Below are 13,752 nucleotides of genomic sequence, written 5' to 3'. Positions count from 1 at the left end.
GCCCAGCAGGAGCACGAGGGGGGGTGCGGGGTTGGGGGGTGCCCGGACTCCTGGGCCCCCGTGCCCGGCGGCCGGGCTCCCTAGCGCCGCTCTCCCTCCGCTTGCAGAGCCGCGAGCCCTTGAGCTAAGGCAGAGCCGGAGAGGGACCCGGAGGGGCTTGTCCTGGCGTCAGGCGGGTGGAGGATGAACGGAGAAGCCGAGTGCCCTACGGACTTGGAAATGACAGCTCCCAAAAACCAAGGTGAGAGCGGCCCGGCGGCGCCGCGCTCCCCTCGACGCCCGCGCCGCGCTCCCCTCGACGCCCGCGCCGCGCCGCCGGCCCGCGGGAGCCTCCTGAAACGCCTCTTTGCAGCAAATGCCACGTTTTAAAAACCTCAGGGAAGAGCCCTGCGCTCCGGCCCCCGGGGAGCGGGGAATCCGCGCGGGCTCCGGCGAGCGCGCCGGGGCGGGGGGAAGGATTCGCCCTGCGGCGCGGCGGCGCTGCTACCCCCCCCCCCCCCCCAGCCCCTCGGCGGGCCGTGGGGCCGGCCCCGCGGGGCGCTGCCTGCCGCCTTGGCTCGGGCGCCGAGCGCGGCCCGGGGCCGGCGCAAAGAGGTGCTGCGCTCGCCGGAGCTGCCGCCGCCGCCGCCACTCACATCTGGGCTGAATTAAAAGCCGAGCCGTTACCTTGGGCCTCCGGCTTCCAGACCCCGGGATGACATCAGAGGTTCGGATTTTTTTTTTTTTTAATTGAAAAGTAGAAGAAAAAAAAAAAAAAAAAAGGAAAAGGGGCGTTTATGGGGCCGCCCGGTCCCACTCCTCCGTCCCGGCCCCCTCGGCTCTGCGCCGGCGCGGGCAGGTGCCGGGGGCTCGGCCCCGAACCCCCCCACGCGCCTTCCGGCTCCGTCCCTCCGCGCTTCCCCCCCCCCCCCCCCCGGCCGCGGCTCACGTCCTTCGCTGGGTCTTTGGGTGGATTTAATTACACCGGGGCAGCTTTCCTAATATAGCCCCGGCCCAGCCGGTGCCGGGAGAGCCTGGGATAAATCAGGCGCCGACCGCCCCGTTCGCCTTCGCGGGCCGACTCCGGGACGTTTCCCGTGTCCCTCCCGCTCCGCGGCGGCGCCGCTCCCACGCCAGGGCCGGATCCCGGGCGGGAGACGGCGGGAGGCGCGTCGGGAGCCGGAGGAAGCCTCCTCCTCTGCCGCGTCCGTCCTTCGGGCTGCGGAGAGGCTTCGCCGCGGGCTGGGACGGTGGGGCCGCGGCGCAGCCTCCCTTTTCCCGGCAAAGGCCCCCCCGGAGCGGCGCGCCGGGCCCGCCCCGGAGGGGTTTGGCATCGGCGGGGCCGGGGCGCTCGGCGGCGGGTGCCCGCGGGTCCCTCGGCTCCAACCTTGGCAGAGGTCAGCGCGGACCCGCGTCCCAGGCGCTGGCCGGCTCTCCGGGTTTAAGGAAGCTGGCGGTTTTCCCATCGCCCTGGGCATGTTTTTTTTTTCCCCCCCCCCGCTCAGAAAGCGGATTCTCCCGTTGACCTCCCTCGCTCGCATCCCCTCCGAGAGGGCTTGGCTCGGGCGCGGAGGGAGCCGCGGCGTCGCCGATGCCTTATCTGATGGCACGCTGGCACGAACGAGTCTCTCTGGTTTGCGCCGAGCGGCTCTCCCAGCTTCGCCCGGATCGTTTGGCCTGTAGAAAGTTGCTCCGGGGCGATGGGAGCAGCCGCATCCCTTTGATCTTTAATCTCGTGCGGAGATTACGTGTCCCGGCGCGCGGTCCGGCCGGCGGAGCTGCACGCTGGGAGCTGTAGTGCCCGTGTCGCGGCGCTCCGCGGGGAAGCAGGCGGCGGTCGCGGGTCCCGGGCTGGCTGGCGCAGAGCCGGCGCGCGGAGCCGCCGCTCCTGCGGCTCGCCGGGACGGTCGGTCGGTCGCCCGCTCGCCGCTGCTCAGCCCGCGTCTTTGCCGCTCAGACCGCTGGTCTCAGGAGGACATGCTGACTCTGCTGGAGTGCATGAAGAACAACCTGCCTTCCAACGACGGGAGCAAGTTCAAAACCACCGAGTCCCACCTGGACTGGGAGAAAGTGGCTTTCAAGGACTTCTCGGGGGAGATGTGCAAGATGAAGTGGATGGAGATTTCCAACGAGGTAACCGCGCTCGCCTCCGGGGTACCAACGGCGTCGTGGTGCCCGAGGGGTCACCACGAGGCCCGACCGAGCGTGCCGGCGACCTCCCGGGCCTGTCCGGATAGCCTGCAGCTGAGTCTTAGCCCTTAGTGCCGAGAGCGTCCTGCTGCCCCGCGCCACTGCGAGGTGCCGCACAGCGCTGCACGGTGCTGCTGCAAGATGCCCCTGCAAGGTGCCCCATGGCTCTGCAAAGTGCTGCTGCAAGGTGCCCCACAGCCCTGCAAGGTGCTGCTGCAATGTGCCCCTGCAAGGTGCCCCATGGCGCTGCAAAGTGCTGCTGCAAGGTGCCCCACAGCCCTGCAAGGTGCTGCTGCAATGTGCCACTGCAAAGTGCTGCTGCAAGGTGCCCCACAGCCCTGCAATGTGCTGCTGCAAGGTGCCCCACAGCCCTGCAAGGTGCTGCTGCAATGTGCCGCTGCAAGGTGCCCCATGGCGCTGCAAAGTGCTGCTGCAAGGTGCCCCACAGCCCTGCAATGTACTGCTGCAATGTGCAGCTGCAAGGTGCCCCACAGCCCTGCAATGTGCTGCTGCAAGGTGCCCCACAGCCCTGCAAGGTGCTGCTGCAATGTGCCGCTGCAAGGTGCCCCATGGCGCTGCAAAGTGCTGCTGCAAGGTACTGCTGCAAGGTGCCACTGCAAGGTGCCCCACGGCCCTGCAAGGTGCCGCTGCAAGGTGCCCTATGGTGCTGCAGGGTGCCCCTGCAAGGTGCTGCTGCAAGGTGCCCCACAGCCCTGCAAGGTGCCCCACAGCCCTGCAATGTGCTGCTGCAAGGTGCCCCACAGCCCTGCAAGGTGCCGCTGCAGGGTGCCCCACAGCCCTGCAAGGTGCCGCTGCCCCGCGCTGCTGCAAGGTGCCCCACAGCCCTGCAAGGTGCCCCTGCAAGGTGCCCCATGGCGCTGCAGGGTGCCCCACACTGCTGCAACGTGCCCTGCACTGCTTCACCTCGCCGCGCAGAGGCAGCGGCACCCGAGCGCCGGTGCGAGTTGCCGCATGGCGGTGTTGGGCTCGGCCGCGCCGCGCGTGGCTCCGCGCCGCCCGTGCAGCTGCCCGCTCCCCGGCGCCCGCTGCGCTCACCCCTTGCGGCCCTTCCTTAATCCTGCAGGTGAGGAAGTTTCGGACCTAACGGAGCTCATTATGGACGCCGAAGAGCACGTCAAGAACCCTTACAAGGGCAAAAAGCTCAAGGTAGGCCAGCAAGGCAGGGATCGGGGTCGGGCGCCGCGCAGGGACGGGGGGACCCCTCGTTCGCCGGGACGGGCGTCGGGACGGGGGCTGCGGGCCCCTCCGCCGGGCTCGCCTGGCACCCGGCCGCCAGCTAATCCCCATGACGGGCCGGCGCGCCGCGGGCGCTGGGCCCGTGCCAAGCGCAGGATGCGTTTCGTATGCCGCCAGCCCGCGTCCAAGATCGGTGCCGGGGGCTGCGAGCCGGGCAGAGCCGTTCTGTGCCGCGGGCGGGGGGAGCAGCGGCCGCGGCGGGGTGGCCTTGGGGGGCGGCCGATGCCGTCCCTGGCACCGGGGGGGGGGGGTAGGGGGCACGTGGCCTTCCTCCCGCCGTCCTCATCCCGGCTCAGCCTCTGCCGCCGCGCTGTCTCCCCAGAAACACCCCGACTTCCCCAAGAAGCCCCTGACTCCCTACTTCCGCTTCTTCATGGAGAAGCGGGCCAAATACGCCAAGCTTCACCCCGAAATGAGCAACCTGGATCTCACCAAGATCCTGTCCAAGAAATACAAGGAGCTTCCTGAGAAGAAGAAGGTACGGAGCGGGGTTAGGAGGCCTCGGCGTGCCCCCCTCCCCGCGCGCCCTCTGCGCGCCCAGCTCTCCCAGTAAAACCAGCAGAGCCCGGTCTCTGCCTCCCAGGCTTCGGTGCTGCTCCGGGCCGGGTCTGTCCGTTCGTCCGGGCGGTGGCCTCGGGGCTGTGCCCTCCATGCACCCCGCGGCGGGGGCTGCCCCGTCTCCCCGGGGGCAGCCGGGCGGGTGCCCCTGCGGACCCCCCCGGCTCTTCTCGGCCTGCGCTGGCTTAGCCCCAGCAGCGAAGGTCCCGCTGTGCCCCCTTGCCCAAGGCTGTCACGAGCCCTCGGTCCCCGGCGGGGGCGGCGGGGGCCGCGTCCGCCTGCCCGTTCCCCGATGCTAACGTCCCTCTCCGCCCCCAGATGAAATACATCCAGGACTTCCAGCGAGAGAAGCAGGAGTTCGAGAGGAACCTGGCGAGGTTCAGGTGAGCGGGCGGCGCGCCGCGTCTCCCCTCCGAGGCCGAGCCGGCCTGCCCGCGCCCCGCGGGGGCAGCCCCGACGGGACGGGCCGTGGGCGGGTTAACAGCAGGTGGGAAAGGGTCGGGGGGGGGGGGGACCGAAAGGAGAGCGCGGGAAAGGCGCGTGCAAAGGGCCCGCCGGCCGGCAGGCTCGGCCAGGCCGGCGAGGGGCAGAGACCGGCTGCGCTCTGCGCGCGGGCGCTTGCAAGGCGGGCGCAGGGACCGGCGTTGCTGAACGCTCCAGCGACCGCTCCGTTTGCCCCAAACCTGCCCTTGGAGCCCGGTCGCGGCGGGCCGGGTGGTTCCCGGCGATCCCAGCGGCGGTAGCTGGTCCGGGGACGCGCTGCGTCTAAGGGGACGCTCGTCCCTTACGCTCCCCGCGAAGCTCAGCCCTCCGTCTCTCCAAAAACCCTCCCGCTCCTCGCGGGGACCCCTCTGTGCCGGAGGAGCCCCCACGGAGGCTCAGCCCCGCGGGCGCAGCCGTCCCTCGGCGGGGAGGCGTAGGGGGTGCGCTCCCTCCACCGCGACCTCCGTAACGCTCGCCCTTCCCTGCCGGGTAAAGGGAAGATCACCCGGACCTCATCCAGAACGCCAAGAAATCAGACGTCCCCGAAAAACCCAAGACCCCCCAGCAGCTGTGGTACAACCACGAGAAGAAGATCTACTTGAAAGTGCGTCCAGATGTGAGTACGGTGGGTGGGAGTGCGTGTGAGCGTGAGTGATGAGGGGTCCTGTACCCCGCTGCTGGGGGGAGAGGAGGGGGAAACGAGAGAAGCAATTTAGGGGGGACGGGCTGGAAGACGCCGTAGGAGCTCCCAGCAGCCCGGACGGAGGTAAGGAGGGGGCTCTGCACACCTGGAAGAGGCTCTGGGGGCTCTAGACCCCCATTTTTTGGCCTGCAGTCGAAGGGGTGACCACAGCCTTTCGCACGAGTCAGGGCAGCAAGGATTTCCAGCACAGGCACCCACCTCCGGCCATGCCCCCCACTCGCACGCACCCCCTTCCCCGCCGCGAGCTCGGCTCGCGGCCCCCCCTCCGCGGCCCCAGCGGGCGCCGCCGGGGCAGGTGGACCCCGTTATTTTTGCCCTTTTTTTCCCCCCCCCTCCACCCCTCTTCTTTTTTTTGGATTTTACCCATCTGCCCTCACCTCTGGCTTGGGTTTTCAGGCCACCACGAAGGAGGTGAAAGAGTCGCTGGGCAAGCAGTGGTCTCAACTCTCGGATAAAAAGAGGCTGAAATGGATTCATAAGGCCCTGGAACAGCGGAAGGAGTACGAGGTAGGGACCAGCCTCACCCGTTCCCCTCCACACTCGCCCCCACGTTCACTCTGAGCCGCTAGCCGCCCGGCCCAACGGCTCCGGCCGCTAGCCCACCCTTCCCGATAGGCAGCATGGGGCTTCAGGCAGATCCCTGCAGGTCCCTAGCGAGTCTGAGCCCTGCCTCCTCCAGCGACGTTCGGGGCAGGGAGAAGCTCCCCCAGGGAGCTCGTTAGGGCAATGGTTGGCTTCTCTTTCCTCCTCCTCCGACCCCCAGCCAGGCGGGGACCGGAGCCCCTCTCCTGACCGCTTCTCCATCCTTTGTAGGAGATCATGCGTGACTACATCCAGAAGCACCCCGAGCTGAACCTCAGCGAGGAGGGCATCACTCGCTCCACCCTCACCAAGGCTGAGCGCCAGCTCAAGGACAAGTTTGACGGACGACCCACCAAGCCTCCTCCGTGAGTCCTGTCCCGTGATGGTGGTGGTAGTAGTGGGGATGCAGGGTGCTGTGTGGCCCTAGCGTGTCGCAGAGTGGTTGAGGTTGGAAGGGACCTCTGGAGATCATCTAGTCCAACCCCCTGCTCAAGCAGGGTCACCTAGAGCACGTTGCGCAGGATTGCCTCCAGGTGGGTTTCGATTGTCTCCAGAGAAGAAGTGTCCTGCTGTCCCTCGCCGTTCAGGTGGAGGGATGCGTCCCTCTCCAAGCTATTGCTCCAGGCTCTTGGCAAGCTCAAGTAGATGCTGGTTCTTCCTAAGGAAGAAACTGGAGGGGTTTCTGGTTTTGAGGGCCCCAGGAGCACTGTAGCTGGGACCGTGGGCATGGGCTGGCAATGACCATGTTGATTCCATCCTTAAATACCCGATTGTAGAAAATCTGAGCAAGGTTTATGGTGACGCTGTGTGCTCCGGCGTTGGGGGTAATCCAAGGACGTTGGCATTTGCTTCCCTGAAATGCAGCCATCTCTGGAGCGTGGTGTGGTGCCTCACCGCCTGGTGTAACTCGGAGGGCAGGAGAGGGCCCTGGAGACCGCGGTGGGCTGCGAGCACCCAGACAGCTCCGCGGAGGGGTGTGCGGGGAGCAGGTTGTCCCTAATGCCGGCTCCCTCGGTCGCTTGCAGGAATAGCTACTCCCTGTACTGTGCAGAGCTGATGGCCAACATGAAAGACGTGCCCAGCACCGAGCGGATGGTGCTGTGCAGCCAGCAGTGGAAACTGCTCTCCCAGAAGGAAAAGGACGCGTACCACAAAAAGTGTGATCAGGTGAGCGACTGAGGATGGACGGACAGACGGACAGATGGGTGCCACCCGCGCAGTGGGTAGGGGGGAGCGGACGAGAGGACCTGGGCTAGCAATCCCGCTGGGAACGAGCTCCCGACCCTTCCCCGGTGCCAGTTCTCAGTGTCTCGGTCACCAGCGTCCGTGGGGTCCCTGGTTGCCTCCGTCACCGCTGCACGTGGGTCCAGCCGACACTCCGGGGGGAGGAGGGTGCTGCTGCCCAGGGGGCCGAGGCCGGGTCAGGTCCCAGCCGGCGGCAGGGTGGGGGGTTCTCCGTGTAACCAGAGCTCTCCGTTTCCCCCAGAAAAAGAAAGACTACGAGATTGAGCTGCTGCGCTTCCTGGAGGTGAGCAGGGCCGGGGTGGGGGGCGGACACACGCTGTGGCTGCCCCGTTCTGCTCCCCCCAAAACCGTGGGGAGGGGGAGGGAGGGAGGGACGCACCCAGCTGTGGGTGCTGCGTGCCCAGGCAGGGTCTTGTGCCTCCCCCCCGGGGAACGGGACGTCGGCGGGAGGAGACGGGGGGGGGGGGAGCGGGGCCGCTCGCGGTAAAGCCCCGCTAGCCGGGGGGCGCGGAGCCGTCTAACCCGTCCCCCCCGTCCTGTGCCGCCCAGAGCCTGCCCGAGGAGGAGCAGCAGCGGGTGCTGGGCGAGGAGAAGATGCTGGGCAGCAACCGGAAAGGGGCGACGAGTCCCGCGTCCAAAAAATCCTCCCCGGAGACCGGCAAGGTGAGAGGGGCCGCGGGCGGCCGGAGAGACGGGGCAGAGCCCGCCGGAGGAGGCGCGGGATGGGGCCGCGGCGTCTCCGGATGCCCGGGGCCGAGTGAGGGTGCTCCCGTCGCGTTTTTCCCGGGATCGGGGGCCGTCGGCGGGAGCGTTGCCCCACGGCCCCGTGTCGCTCCCGCAGGCCAGCTCGGAGAAGCCCAAGCGGCCCATCTCCGCCATGTTCATCTTCTCGGAGGAGAAGCGGAAGCAGCTGCAGGAGGAGCGGCCGGAGCTGTCGGAGAGCGAGCTGACCCGGCTCCTGGCCCGCATGTGGAACGACCTCTCCGAGAAGAAGAAGGTTGTCGCCGTCCCGCGGCCCCGTCCGCGCCGCCCTGCCCCGGGGACCCCGCTTTGCTCGCCCCGGGGCGGGGGGGAGACCCGGCTGCACCCCGTCCCCATCGCGTGCGCGACCTGGCGCCTCGAACCCCGGGAGCGCGACGAGAAACCTCGGCGGGGAGGGGGGGCGCTCCGGTTTGGGGGCTTTCGAGGGTTTTCCCGGCGCGGCGGGGCGTCCGGAGAGGCTTGGTCGGGGGGGTGCCAGGTCCGCAGCCCGTGTCCCCGTGCCGGACCCCACCGGGGGTTTTAGGGGGGGGGTCTTGGCCACCCCCTCATCCCGGCCCCGCGCTCGCCCGCAGGCCAAGTACAAAGCGCGGGAGGCGGCTCTGAAGGCGCAGTCGGAGAAGAAGCACGGCTCGGATAAGGAGGAGCGCGGGAAGCTGCCCGAGTCCCCCAAGACGGCCGAGGAGATCTGGCAGCAGAGCGTCATCGGAGACTACCTGGCTCGTTTCAAGGTGAGCGGCGGGCCGGGCGGGGAGCCGGGGGCGGCCCCGCGGCGGCCCGGCCGGCGGCTCACGGGGCGCCGCGGGTCTCCGCGCCGCAGAACGACCGGGGCAAGGCGCTGAAGGCCATGGAGGCCACTTGGAACAACATGGAGAAGAAGGAGAAGCTGATGTGGATCAAGAAAGCGGCGGAGGATCAGAAGCGATACGAGGTGGGTCGCCGGCCCGCGGCGGCGTGTCCCCCTCCCCCCCCCCCCCAGCCCACCCCACGCCGTCCTCTGCGCGCCCGGCGCTGCCCCCCCCCCGGCTCCCTGACGCCCTCCTTGTCCTCCCGGCCCAGAGGGAGCTGAGCGAGATGCGGGCGCCGCCGTGCTCCACCAACTCCGCCAAGAAGATGAAGTTCCAGGGAGAGCCGAAGAAACCCCCCATGTGAGCGGCGGGGCGGTCGCCGAGCGGGGTTGGGGGGGTGTCGGGGGGGGGGGGCGGCACGGAAGCCCCCCGGTGCAGCCGTGGGGAGAACTTGGGGGGGGGGGGGGGGCGGCTCCGCGGAGGGACGACCGAGCCGCTCCGCGTGCGCCCGCCTGCGTGTCCTCCCCCGCCGCCGCCGCCGCCGCCGCCGCCACCACCACCGCCACCCCTTCCCCGCCTCGCTTGCAGGAACGGTTACCAGAAATTCTCCCAGGAGCTGCTCTCGAACGGGGAGCTGAACCACCTGCCGCTGAAGGAGCGGATGGTGGAGATCGGCAGCCGCTGGCAGCGCATCTCCCAGGGCCAGAAGGACCACTACAAGAAGCTGGCGGAGGAGCAGCAGAAGCAGTACAAGGTGCACCTCGACATCTGGCTCAAGGTGAGGTCTCCGCGCCTGGGTTCTGCCCCCAGTCGGGATTCGGCAGTGGGAATTTTTTTTTTTTTTTTTTTTTTTTTTTTTTTTGGGGGGGGGGGGGGAGGAATCGGTCTGTGAGCGGGGAAGGGGCTCGAGCTGGTGGGGGGGCGGGCCCCGGTCCTCGGCGCTCGCCGCGGCCTCACCGCCTGCTCCGTCCCCGCAGAGCCTGTCGCCCCAGGAGCGGGCCGCCTACAAGGAGCACACTTCCAACGTGAGTATCCGCCGGCCCCCGGGGGGGGGGGGGGGGGGGGGACACGGGATGGGGTGACCATGCACGGGCAGGATGGGGGGTCGCGCTGGGCTCGCGGAGCCCCCCCCCCCCGGGGCGATTCACCCCCCACCACCGTAGGGGCTGGGCTAGGGGGTCTTCCTCGGCGTGGGGTGGGGGGTGGGGGGGTCCGAGCAGCAGCGGTGCCGCTCCGAACGCTTTCGCCTCGCCTGCCCCCCTGCAGAAACGCAAGAGCATGGGCAAGATGCGGGGCCCCAACCCGAAGATGAAGCCGACGATGCAATCCAAGTCGGTGAGTCGGCGCCCTTGGGTGGGGGGTTTCGGTGGGGGCGGGGGGGGGGAAGGGGGTCCCCTCTGTGCCCAGACCCCTGGCGCTTCCGGCAGCCTCCCCCCTTCCCCCCGATAATAAACCGGAGTGGCTTGGGGGGGGCGCCCAGCGCGTGGGGGGGGTCCCCATGGCGGGTGCCGGGGTCCCCACGGCGGGTGCCGGATCCCGTGGCCCCCACCCACCGCCCCCGGCGCGGCCCCGCAGGAGTCGGAAGACGACGACGACGAGGAAGAGGAGGAGGAGGACGACGACGAAGACGACGAGGACGACGACGACAACGGCGACTCGTCGGAGGAAGGCGCCGACTCGTCCGAGTCCAGCAGCGAGGAGGAGAGCGAGGACGGGGACGAGGTGAGGCGGCGGCGGGGGGACAGCACGGCGGGGGGGGGGGGGCAGCAGCAGGGATGTGGGGCAGGGGGGTAAGCGATGGTGGGTGGGTGGGTGGGGGGCCGCGGCGAGGCCACCCCGGGGCTCCCCTCGGCCGGGGGCTCGGCTAGGGCAGCGTCCCGGGGCGGGGGGGCCGGGCGTCCCCCTCCCCGTCCATCCGTCCGTCCGTCCCTGTCCCCGCCCCCCCCCCCCCCCCAAGTCCCCGCGGAGCAGGAGCAGCCCTGGGGGCGCAGAGGGGCGGGTTGCGCCGAGCCCCAGCGAGCAGAGAGACATCTCCTGTCTTTTTCCTGGTGGAGATACTGAGTCTGGTCTCGGCTCCGTTTGCGCCAGTGTGAATGCCGAGTAAGTCACCAGAGTCAAAGCTTTACACCGGTGCCACTGAAACCAGAGTTTGCTGGATGGCGCTGGGGCCAGAAACCGTGTCCGTGCCTTGTGCTCGCCACCGGACAGGTGAGGTGTTGCCGCCCCGGCGGGCGTCCGTCCGTCCCGGCTCCCGGCCTCTAACCACCACCACCACCCCCCCCCCCCTGGCTTCGGCTTCGGCTTTGGGGGGGGGAAACTGAGGCACGGAGGCGGGTCGGGCGCCCTGCCTGCTGCCCCCCCCACCCACCCACCCACCCCGGATCGCGTGGCGAGGCAGCCGCAGAGGTGAGGGTTAGGGTGTCCCCGGCCGCCCGCCCCCCATCCCCAATCCCCCCCCTCTTTTCCACCGCTCCCCCACCAGCCCCCACTTTGCTGCCCCCCCCCAGCCCCAACCGCCCCCCCCGCCCGCCCGCCGCGCTGAGCACCGACAAACTCGCTCGCGGCCCCGCAGCGGCGCCTCCGCTCGGCTCCTCCGCTGTTATTTTTATTTTTATATATATTTTTTTTTGGGGGGTGGGAGGGGTGGAAAAAAGGAAGGGGGGGCGGGGAAGGGTCCGCCAAGCCGCCCCCGCCGCCAAAGCGCCCCCCCGCCGTGTGTCCCCTCCCGCAGAACGACGAGGACGAGGACGAGGACGACGAGGACGACGAGGACGACAACGACTCGGAGGGCAGCAGCAGCTCCTCCTCCTCCTCGGGAGACTCCTCCGACTCCGACTCCAACTGAGCCGCGTGTCCCCCCCCCGCGCCCTGCCCCGGCCCGGCTCGTAGGAACGTCGGGGCTTTTTCGGGGGAGAAGGGGGCGAAGAGGTGGTTTTTGGTTTTTTTTTGTTTTTTTTTGTTTTTTTCCTCCTCGGTTTCGGTCCTGTTTCCACCGCCCCCCCCCCGCCCAATCTTCCTCTTCCTCCTCGAGCCCGGCCGGAGGAAGGGCGCTGCGGCCCCGGGGCCAAGCTCGCGGCCCGGGGGGGGGGGGGGCCGGGGGCGTTCGGGGGGCCCCATGGCAGGGGAGGCAAAGCCGTTTCTTTTGCTCCTTCTTTTTTTGGAGGCTCCCTCCCCCCCCCCCTTTTTTTTTTTTTGCCTTTTCGCCCCTCACACGCCCCCCCCCCCCACCTCGCTACCAGCTCTGGACTTTCTAGAAAGAAAAGAAAAACAACAAAAAAAAAAATCCCCTCCCCTCCTTTTTTTTTTTTTTTTAACACCCCATGAATGGGGAAAAAAAAAACCCTGCAGGACCCCCCCCGTCCCCCCCCTCCGCCGGCACGTGAGCCGAGTTGCTCAGGACTCAGCCGTTGGGCCGCTCTCGCGTTTCCCCTTCCTGCCCCCTTTCCTCCCCCCTCCAACCTTGCGGCTTTGCTGGAGCCGGAGCCGGGAAGGGGCTGGGATCGCCCCCCCCCCCCCCGCCCCCAATATGCCCCCCCCCCCCCCCCGGACAGCGTGGGAGCTGCAGCGGGAGCTCCGGGACGTCTCCGCATCCTCGGCACTTAGGAGCGAACTGTTACCGGCCGGCGGGGGGGCCGGCGGGGAGGGGGGCCGGGGCACGTGTGTGTGCAAGCGAGTGTGCGAGTGTTGGGGGGGGGGAACGCACGTGGAGGGGGGGGGCACCCAGCTCCGGCCCCCTCCCGTACCTGCTCGGTGTGACCAATATTTGGGGGCGGGGAGGGAGGGGGGAGCGGGGGGGCTGCCGGGAGCGACTGTCTGTGTTGTCGGTGGTTGTTGTGCCGTTGTATTTTATTTTATTCTTTTTTTTTCCTTTTTATAAAACAAGAAATATCCATCTTTTTATTTTATTTTTCCCCTTCTTTCTCCTCCCACTTCCTTTTTTTTCCTTTAATTTTGGATTTTTCCCCTCCTTCCATCTCTGTTCCCCCCCCTCCAACCCCTCCCCCGGCAAAGCTGCTCCTCTCTCGGCCCCCCCAGAACTCCTCCCCCCCCCCCCCGGGGGCTGCGCTTTTTGGGGGGGACATAACTATGGGACCCCCCCCCCAGCCAGGCTGTAAATATTGGTGCGGTTTGGGTTGATTTTGGAGGTTCGAGCCCCCTCCCCGCCTGCCGGGACGGGGCCCGGGGGGGTGGCGGGGGGCCCCCCCTTTTTAAGCCAACGCAAGCACCAGCAATCCCAGGGGGCGCAGATTTGGGGGGCCTGATCCTCCCCCCCCACCCAAGCCCCGGAAAGGGGATGGGGGTAGAAATGTGCCCCCTCCCCGGGTGATGGGGAGGGGGAACCTGGGGCATTTTTTTCTCCCATGTTTCTGTTTAGCCTTTTTTCCTGTTTTTTAACCCAAATCTCGGCGCAGGGCAGTGCAAAGCGGCAGGTTTGGGGCTTTTGGGCTGTAAAGCGGGGGGGGGGGCTGCATGGCACCCCAAATCCAGCTGCCCCCCCCCCATAGGCACGTGGGTTGAGGGTCCCCCCCCCAAACCGCTGCTGTGACCACCAGGGTCCTGTCCCCCCCCATAAGGCTCCCCCTCCTGGCCTCGAATTGGGCCAAAAAACGCCGCTTTGGGGAAACTTTGGCCCAGCCTGGGGCTTGCTCCGGCGGGGCGGAGGGGGGGCTCACCCCGGTGCCCCCCCGCACGGACAATCCTCCCACGTCCCCCCCCCAGGACCGGGGCGCAGACAAAAGCCCGGCCGGCATCCCCCCGTCCGTCCGTCCGTCCGTCTCCATCCCCCTTCCCCCCCCCCCAGCCTCCGTTTGGGGTTTTCCTTTCATTTTCTCCCCAGTTTTTAATTTCCCTGCCCGGTCCCCTAAGGGGAAACCGATCCCTTTTCTGCTGAATGTACCCAGCACCGTCGTGTTTTAGTGGATGTGTTTTTAGTACAAAAAAAAGACAAAAAAATACTTTTTTTTCTGTTTTAAAAAAAAATAATAAAAATGAAAAATTCTTACAGCGCCGACAGTTGGGGGAAAAGGCGTTTGCGCTGTAAGAGAATTGAACCTGAGTGCATTTTTGCACTGCCACAAAAACCCGGGATCCTTTAGATGGAAGTTCTTGTGAATTACATTAAAAAAAAAATCATCTTTTTTTTCTAATATTTAAAGAGTGTTTTTGTAGGTTTAAAAAAAATATGAAAAAAATCAAAAAAAAAAAAAA

The 13,752-nt window shown here is 67.5% G+C and overlaps 1 protein-coding gene across 4 annotated transcripts; it reads left to right on the top strand.

Annotated features, from left to right (window-relative positions):
* Positions 1–14: 14 nt before the first annotated feature.
* UBTF (upstream binding transcription factor) lies at positions 15–13,699 on the top strand. Of its 4 annotated transcripts, XM_062595472.1 has the most exons (21): positions 145–241; positions 1,937–2,112; positions 3,254–3,336; positions 3,749–3,904; positions 4,303–4,367; positions 4,963–5,083; positions 5,567–5,677; positions 5,984–6,117; positions 6,778–6,919; positions 7,239–7,280; positions 7,547–7,660; positions 7,839–7,994; positions 8,332–8,487; positions 8,577–8,687; positions 8,816–8,904; positions 9,133–9,322; positions 9,522–9,569; positions 9,811–9,879; positions 10,120–10,266; positions 10,633–10,752; positions 11,276–13,699. In XM_062595472.1, exons 3-21 carry the CDS (start codon positions 3,286–3,288, stop codon positions 11,387–11,389), a joined length of 2,136 nt encoding a protein of 711 aa, XP_062451456.1. In that variant the 5' UTR covers positions 145–241; positions 1,937–2,112; positions 3,254–3,285; the 3' UTR covers positions 11,390–13,699. The 4 variants fall into 4 exon arrangements, with proteins under 4 accessions (XP_062451458.1, XP_062451459.1, XP_062451456.1 ...); XM_062595474.1 differs by lacking the exon at positions 10,633–10,752 and having other exon boundaries at positions 15–241; positions 1,937–2,118; positions 3,259–3,336; XM_062595473.1 differs by lacking the exon at positions 10,633–10,752.
* The last annotated feature ends 53 nt before the right edge of the window (positions 13,700–13,752 follow it).

Source organism: Rhea pennata, chromosome 26 (assembly GCF_028389875.1).
Source record: "Rhea pennata isolate bPtePen1 chromosome 26, bPtePen1.pri, whole genome shotgun sequence".
In the NCBI taxonomy this organism is placed as follows: Eukaryota; Metazoa; Chordata; class Aves; order Rheiformes; family Rheidae; genus Rhea; species Rhea pennata.
This window is presented reverse-complemented; position numbering and strand designations above follow the sequence as displayed.